This window comes from Lipotes vexillifer, unplaced genomic scaffold (assembly GCF_000442215.2).
Source record: "Lipotes vexillifer unplaced genomic scaffold, Lipotes_vexillifer_v1.1 scaffold690, whole genome shotgun sequence".
NCBI lineage: Eukaryota > Metazoa > Chordata > Mammalia > Artiodactyla > Lipotidae > Lipotes > Lipotes vexillifer.
This window is the reverse complement of record NW_006798376.1, coordinates 2,556,560-2,565,366: the sequence shown is the minus strand read 5'-3', so window position 1 is coordinate 2,565,366 and position 8,807 is coordinate 2,556,560. Positions and strand designations below refer to the sequence as shown.

General features: G+C 40.4%; 1 protein-coding gene across 1 annotated transcript in view; it reads left to right on the top strand.

Moving 5' to 3' along the window:
* ASAH2 (N-acylsphingosine amidohydrolase 2) overlaps positions 1-8,807 on the top strand; it is a 77,620-nt gene that overhangs the window by 31,082 nt on the left and 37,731 nt on the right. The window contains exons 8-11 of the mRNA XM_007470294.1: positions 1,047-1,172; positions 5,551-5,637; positions 8,045-8,149; positions 8,285-8,366. Coding sequence (XP_007470356.1) covers positions 1,047-1,172; positions 5,551-5,637; positions 8,045-8,149; positions 8,285-8,366 — 400 coding nt within the window. The remainder of the gene's footprint in view (positions 1-1,046; positions 1,173-5,550; positions 5,638-8,044; positions 8,150-8,284; positions 8,367-8,807) is intronic.

Below are 8,807 nucleotides of genomic sequence, written 5' to 3'. Positions count from 1 at the left end.
CTTTCCCTAAGAAAATTTAAGGTAGAATTGTAGTCCAGTTGGTTGAGGTTAAGGTCTTGCCCTACTCTAAAAGGTTTTGTGTTGTTATTTCAGGTTGAAGAGATAGAGAAAATATACACAGAGGGTATGTCTGGGTGGTGGAGGCTATATTTAGGTTCAGTTGTGCAACAGAACAATCTGGATTGGCTCTTCACTTTTTAAGCCAATAGGCTATTTATTTTTAAAGGGAAAATGGATACCTGAGCTCCAGGTACAACACCAGACACTAGATTTATGGGTCAGCATTTTATAACTCGTTGCACACTGTATTTCTTGTCAAAATGTTGCTGTTTGAGACACAAATTTGAAACTCTCCTACTTGAAATAGCTTTATTGATAACTGGAATATCACGAGTAATAACACGTATGCTGACGGCAATGTGAGCCTTTTCAGAAATAAAAAATTCTCTCAGAATATTGTACATCCTCCTTTTGTAGTATGCAGATGATTTTGAATAGTTCACCAGAGTGGGTTGAATGTTTGCCTTTTTAATGAACTCATTGTGGTAAATAAGAAAGAACAGGCTTTTCTCACCTTCAGAGATGGCCCACACTCTGTCTGTGGAGTGTGTTTCTTTCTAAATAAATCCACTTCTTACCTATCACCTTGTCTCTCACTGAATTCTTTCTGTGATGAGACATCAAGAACCTGAGCTTCATTAAGTCCTGAAACCAGTTGTTCTACAGGAACTGAGACCCCCACTCAGGTGGAGGATGGCGACTACCTGCTGAGCACAAGCACTAGACCCCAGACTGTTTGGAACCAGAAGGTTGATGATTAAGATTTCCTAAAACACCACACTGTTACTTCACAACATATCAGTGAGAAGAAAATCATGACTCCTTCAGCCTTCACCCCCAAACGTTGCCTTTAAAAATGCTCCCCTGAAAGCCATTGGGGAGTTTGGGTCTTTTGAGCATGAGCTGCCTGTTCTCCTTGCTTGGCCCTGAAATTAAAAAAAAAAAGAAAGAAAGAATAAACGGCAACTGGATGTTTCTTTTGGCAGGGACCGTATGTAGCAGCTTTTGCTTCATCGAACCTGGGAGATGTGTCCCCCAATATTCTTGGCCCGCATTGCATCAACACGGGAGAGTCTTGTGATAATGCCAATAGCACTTGTCCCATTGGTGGGGTAGGTAATAATGACGTGAAATCTGTTTTTGCATCTCATGTACATTTTATGTTTAACTATTCAACACTCATGTACAATTATGTTTTCCTCAAGTATACTCTGGCCTACTTACTGCTAGCATTTGCTCTTCTCAAAAGCACCCACTAAATTGTGATTGAGTAAAATTGTAGTTTTCCATTTGATTGTTAAATTTTTTGAATGGTAAGACAATTTAGTAAATGTCAGAGATTAAATATCCTTCCCCAAAATTGGACAGCCTGAAACATTTTTCCTTGGCATTTCTGAAGTCACAGTTTAGGACAAAAACTGCCTGCCTGAGACATTTCTCAGTGATTATAAAGTCTATAGGTTTTCTAAAAATACAAGGTCAAAATTCTTTTTCCTTTCTTATAAATTACAAACAAACAAAACAATCTTGGTGTAAAAACTCAAGCCACATGGGAAGCATAAAGAGCAGTAAAAAGTGAAAGTCCCTGTTCACCTCCTTCCCCTCTACCCTCTCCCTTTCCCCAAAGTTACCACTCTCACACCTCTTCATATGTTTATGCGTTCATGAACAACATTCTATAACTTATTGATTTTTTTATTGGTATAGGATTTGAGTTTTCTACCTAATTTGTCTTTAAAAAATCTCTTTATGACTATATACAATTCTATGTGATAAGTTTTAAAGGTAGCAAGTAAGGCTGTCCTCCCATCTTCATTTAGATTTTTGCAACTTTGACATGAGCAGCAGATTCTAGCTTCTGGGTTCTTACTCTTTGTGTTTATACAGTATTTCACCTGCCATATGGCTTTTATTAAACACTGTTCCTGGGCTATTTATTTTATCCCAGTCAACCCCACTCAATGAGAAATATAGTTTTAACAATTATACTTTTCCATTGTATATTACTATCTTTATATAGAAAGTCTTCATACACCAGAAACTAACATAATATTGTAAATCAACTATACTACAATGAAAAAAAGTCTTTGTTACTGTTCACTTCCAAAATTTTTACACATCATTAATTCACATTAGATTTGAGGATTACTTGTTAAATTCCAAAATTCACAGATGAAATAGTTAAATAAATTATAATACTTATTTGCAATAGAATATTATGCATCAACTTCATGTCTTTTGTTGGAATACTTAATGTGGGAAAGAGCTCATAATACTAAGGAAATCAGGGTTTAGTATTGCATATTCATAATGACTGCAGTTTTGAGAATAAATGTATCATAGTAAAAAGACAAAATGAAACACACTGATATATTAACCATGATTTTCTTTTTGGCACTATTATAGGCAGTTTTCTATTTATTTTTTGTTCATTATTTTAATTCTGTTTATACTTTTTAATACTTTTTCTACAATAAGTATATTTTACTTTATAATCAGAAAAAATTACAGCAAAATCATACCCCCTTCCACAACACAATTCAGTTTCTCTTCGTTTCCCTTCGTGTTGGATTAGCTTCCCTCATGTCTGCAAGATGCCAGTCATCAGTGAGGAAGGTGTGTGCTTTTTTCTCTCATACCCAGTAGGAGAGAAAGCGAGCCTCTCTTCCAACCACGGAATAAGAATTCTCTTAATCTGACTGTCAATTTATGTCACATGTCCATCCCTGGACCAAAACAGTTGCTGGAGAAATGGTATGTGTTGATTGGCTTAAGCTGGGTTCCAGACCAATCTTTGGCAAAGCCTAGGGAATTTCCATGATCGCCTTAGACTTATTTGGAATGAGGAGTGAGATCACTGCAAGGAGAGGGATGGCTTTCTGAACAAAACCAGAAAACGCTTGAGAAAAAGAAAGAGGGAAATGGACAAATGTTGCCGTGTCTTCTGCTTTAATGTGGTTTCTTTAAAAAGAAGTTTTTTAATTTAGAAAAGAGCTTTAATGTTATTTTAGAAAAATGATATATGGTTGTTAAAAATACACACAGGGGGCTTCCCTGGTGGCGCAGTGCTTGAGAGTCCGCCTGCCGATGCAGGAGACGCGGGTTCGTGCCCCGTTTCGGGAAGATCCCACATGCCGCGGAGCGGCTGGGCCCGTGAGCCATGGCCACTGAGCCTGCGCGTCCGGAGCCTGTGCTCCGCAAATGGGAGAGGCCACGACAGTGAGAGGCCCGCATAACGCAAGAAAAAAAATATATATATATATAGTCTTTTAAAACATCAGGCAAATAAAACTATTTAGATAGACATTTCTCCAAAGAAGAAATATGAATGGCCAATAACGTGCCCTGGTCCGGGAAGATCCCACATGCTCCGGGGCAGCTGGGCCCGTGAGCCATGGCTGCTGAGCCTGCGTCCGGAGCCTGTGCTCCACAACGGGAGAGGCCACAACAGTGAGAGGCCCGCGGACCAACAAAAAAAAAAAAAAAAAAAAAAAAAAAAAAAAAAAAAAACCCACACAAAAAACACACAATATTGGAAAGTTCAGAAAATGAAACTTATGTAAAGGATCACCCCTTAATCCCACAATTAACCTGTGAAAATTTTTAATAAACATCCTTCCAGACAACTTTTTTTTTTTTCCAAAGAAGATGTTGGGGGTAGAAGTTTATTAATTTATTTATTTTTGATGAGTTGGGTCTTCGTTTCTGTGCGAGTGCTTTCTCTAGTTGTGGCAAGCGGGGCCACTCTTCATCGCGGTGCGTGGGCCTCTCACTATGGCGGCCTCTCTTGTTGCGGAGCACAGGCTCCAGATGCGCAGGCTCAGTAGTTGTGGCTCACGGGCGGCATGTGGGATCCTCCCAGACCAGGGCTCGAACCCGTGTCCCCTGCATTAGCAGGCAGATTCTCAACCACAGCACCACCAGGGAAGCCCCCCAGACAACTTTTTATGTACCTGTACACATGTATATGTACAATTTTACATAGATGGGATCATATTGTAATGCTGTTCTATACCCTGCTTCCTTATATCCAGTCAATATACTTTTAAAACATTATTTAAACTAACTTCATAATCTTTCATTTTAAGTACCATAATTTGGTTAACCAATCCCCTACTGATGAGTATTTTCTTTCCTTTTCTGCTTTTCTCCTCTCACCCTCTCTCCCTTCTTATTTTCTTCCTTCATATGAGCATGCTATGGTCACTATGCTTGTCATATATTTTTTCACATGTGTGATTTTCACCTTAGGACAAATTCTTAAAAGTGAGTTTATTCTTTTTTTTCAAAGCACCTCTAATATACTCTACACATTGCTCAAATACTCTCAATCACGTTTCTACCCACAGTGCATGAGTGACACTTTCCCCAAACTCCTCCAGCAGGTTTGTCAATCTTTCAGTTTTTTCTAGCACAAATGTGAAGAGTTCTCTCTTCGTAGTTTAAATTTAGTAGTTTAAATTCATTAAGACTGAACCTATTATAACGTTGAATGGCCATTTACATTTACATTTTGTGTGTGTGTGTGAATTACCTATTTCATCTGCATCCATGGTGTTACCCATTAGGATGCTTTTTTTTTTTGCTTTTATTTTTTTCCAGCTTTATTGGGATATACTGACATCCAACACTAAGTTTAAGGTATACAATGTGATGATTTTTACTACAAATAAGAGAATACCCAACTCAATATGAATGAATCAAAATGTATTAATAAGGGTATTTTTTTTCTTGCTGACTTTTTAAAGCTCCTAATATATTAAAGTCTTAGTTTGTCATAAACTGCAAACTCATCCCTCAACACCCCATTTATCAGTTATCTTTCAGTCTTACTTATGTTTTTCCCCCCGAGATGGATGTTTAAACTGTCAAACTGTGTTCCATATAATTTTTAGAAGGGCCTTTCACATCGTTAGACTTTAGAATATATTCATCCATATTTTCTTTTAATACATTTTGGGTGCCATTTATAATATTTAAGTATCCGATCATTCGCAAATTTTTCTGGTTTAAGAAGTAAAATATAGAGCCAGATGTATTTACTGATTTTTCTTCCAGAGGGTCAGCTAGTTGTTCCAATATAATTTTAACTGAGTTTCAATTGAAGGCAATCATGAGCAAGTGCCATAGGCAGGAACCAGCAAAGAGAAAGATGTGCAGCAAATGGAAAGATCTGGCTTTACGTAATAGCTCAGATATTAGCTACCTGTATAATCTTCAGTAAATCTAACCCACCTGAGCCTCAGTTTCCTTATTTTTAAAAGTAAGTTTCTAGAATAGATGATTTCTAGCAACATTCATTGCTCTAGCAAACATTCATTGCGTGAATGATTTTGCTTCTCATAATCTGTAAATTAAGAGAACACCTGAAAAGAAATGCTGGAATGTGGCTTTAAAAAAATCTGTTTGCTTAGATTCATTTGTCATTTTCCATTCCTTAAAAGAATCGCTTATTTCACTAAGAACACATCTTGTGTCATTTTGTTCCAGCCTAGCATGTGCATTGCTATGGGACCTGGGCAGGATATGCTTGACAGCACACAAATCATAGGACGGATAATATATGAGAAAGCAAAGGTAAGCTGTGGGCCCGCTTCTTTCATCTTCATTCAAAACTATGCTTTAAAATCCACCGACAGGGCTTCCCTGGTGGCGCAGTGGTTGAGAGTCCGCCTGCCGATGCAGGGGATACGGGTTCGTGCCCCGGTCTGGGAAGATCCCACATGCCGTGGAGCGGCTGGGGCCGTGAGCCATGGCCGCTGAGCCTGCTCGTCCGGAGCCTGTGCTCCACAATGGGAGAGGCCACAACAGTGAGAGGCCCACATACCGCAAAAAAAAAAAAAAAAAAAATCCACCGACATTGTTCATCAGGAAGTCCGTAATTGTAAGGAAGACAGCAGGAGCTTAAGCTGCACCAAGGAGTCTGGAAGACTGAATGCTGTTTATTGTCAACCAGGAAGGTTGTTTTCACAAACCACACGGGAAGCTCTCTCTGACTGCTTGTGTCTGGCTTCTTATGGGAAGTACATTTAAAAGCAAGTAATCAGGAAACATTCTCTTTCAGCCAGAATGCTTGCTTCAGGCGGTTGGATGATAGATTGTAAAGTTTTCAATTCATGTGGTATGACCAGATATAACCAGACTGACCCAAATTCTCAGAAGTGTCTCAGGCCTTGGCCTGCCAAGTCACCTGACCATTTCTTTCTTTAAAAACAAAAACAAAAAAAATTAATTAATTTTTGTCTGCGTTAGGTCTTCATTGCTGCGCACGGGCTTTCTCTAGTTGCAGCGAGCGGGGGCTACTCTTCGTTGCGTTGCACGGGGTTCTCACTGTGGTGGCTTCTCTTGTGGAGCACTGACTCTAGGCGCGCAGGCTTCAGTAGTTGTGGCACATGGGCTCAGTAGTTGTGGCACATGGGCTCAGTAGTTGTGGCTCGCGGGCTCTAGAGTGCAGGCTCAGTAGTTGTGGAGCACAGACTTAGTTGCTCTGCAGCATGTGGGATCTTCCCGGACCAGGGCTCGAACCCGTGTCCCCTGCATTGGCAGGCGGATTCTTAACCACTGCACCACCAGGGAAGCCCTACCATTTCTTAACTTTTCCTTCGGTGACAAGGTAAAGCTGAGTGGCACCATGCCAGTTCTTGCAATTTGGATTCAAATTATTCCCTGGTCTTTTTTGATATGGAAAGATCATCCATCTTACATTTTCCTCTCTTTTTAAAAGATTTTTTGATGAAGAGAGAATCTGGTCTCCAGTGAGCTTACTACGAGTTACTCTACCCTCCTTCCTCTTCTAAGTTTTATCTTCCATTTTGCTTACACATTTTATATCAGCTCCTATGGAGACATTTCTGATGGAAAAGACAAAAGATAGCTTTGAGCTGAGCCATCTCTGACAAAGATAGTTAAATCTCTTCCTTTTTATAGCTTACCCGTACCTTTAGTGAGCATGGGCTTGAGAGAGGGTGTGTGTGTAAATATCTTGTCTCAAGGGTTCTAAAATGTTTCAGGAGCAATTAAGGAAGAACAAAAACACCTTAAAAACATCAGACACCAGCCAACTTAATTGCTGCAGTTTCTTTTTAATTACTGTGGTATTATCAGTGGATTGTTCTAAATTAACAGATTCTATTTAGGGTGTGCACCCCTGACACAATTTGGCATCAGAAATTTTGTTACCATTCTGAGCCCAGTCGACATAGAGATTTGTCCCACATTCTGGATTCTCTTCTCAGCAAGGTACAACTTCCCTCTTAATGAGGAGACCGCAGGCTGCAGCTGGTGTTACTGACAACTTGAGCGTTCCCATGTGGCTGTGGAAACTGACATGGCAATAGAGTAGAAATGAGTTAGGTGTCAGGCAAAGACATTGGTGCTGAAGCAGGGTTTGTCTCTACTGTATGATACAGATCAATACAAACAAACCTTCCTAAATATATTTTGACTCACATTGCCCATAAGATTAAAAAAGCATCAATTGACCATACTGGAAAAAAAAAAGAACATCCAAAGGTGAACAGTGGGTGGGGGAACAGATGCAGATGAAGTGGGTCCTGAAGACTTTCAAGCCCCCCTTTGGCACCAGCCCTGCCAGAGGACTCAAGGACTGTGGGAGGGAAAACTCCATGAGAATCCCCATGGATGCACTCTTGTTCTGGCAAAGAAGGTAATTTGGCCCACCTACTCCTAACCTTAAATTTTCTTGACTGTCTTTCTAGTGAGATTGGAGCATTTGTACCATAGCCTGCATCACTGGAATTTCATATTTGTAGGAAATGGACACAGATCAATGGTCTCAGGACCTTCAAGTTTCTCGGAAGCTACAGGGGGTTTGGTGGAGAGATTCGCATGCTCTGTCTAATCAGACAGCAAAACAAAACTTGACTGAAAGACTCTTTTCCAAACTGGCACTTCTTAGGTACGGTTGTTGGAATTCATTTTAGCTTTTTTGCTTTTAATGGTAAAGGCTGTGTGTGTTTTCTAGGAACTGTATGCCTCCGCCTCTCAGGAGGTAACTGGGCCGCTGGCTTCGGCTCATCAGTGGGTGAATATGACGGACGTCACCGTCTGGCTCAATTCTACACACACAGTAAGTGTCACTGAGTCACACTGATTATGCCACAAGGGTAAAGCTCTGGGCTGATCTCATTATTGAAGTTCAACTTCTGTTTCTTTTTCTGTTTATGTTTCATTTTTGTTTTGTTTTTTAAATTTTTTCCTTTAGGCAAAAACATGTAAACCAGCCTTGGGCTACAGTTTTGCAGCTGGCACGATTGACGGATTTGGAACCCTCAATTTTACGCAGGGTGAGGTGCAGTCTGATGTGATTTATGGTTCCAGGTTCTGAACTTCAGGGTTCTGTTCCCTAACAAGGTTTAATGTAACCAATACATTTACTATTTTTATTTTTTAAATTTGGGGGTATGCAGACTTTCCAGGTTTGTACATGATTTCCCAGGGGTAGGTATCTATCATAATTTAGCTTTCCACTGATTCAAATAGAATCAGAGATTCTCTTTGCATTTCAATCTATGGAAGAATAGTTTCAGGGCTTCCCTGGTGGCGCAGTGATTGAGAGTCCACCTGCCGATGCAGGGGACACGGGTTCGTGCCCTGGTCTGGGAGGATCCCACATGCCGCGGAGCGGCTGGGCCCATGAGCCATGGCCTCTGGGCCTGCATGTCTGGAGCCTGTGCTCCGAAACGGGAGAGGCCACAGCAGTGAGAGGCCCGCATACCGCAAAAAAA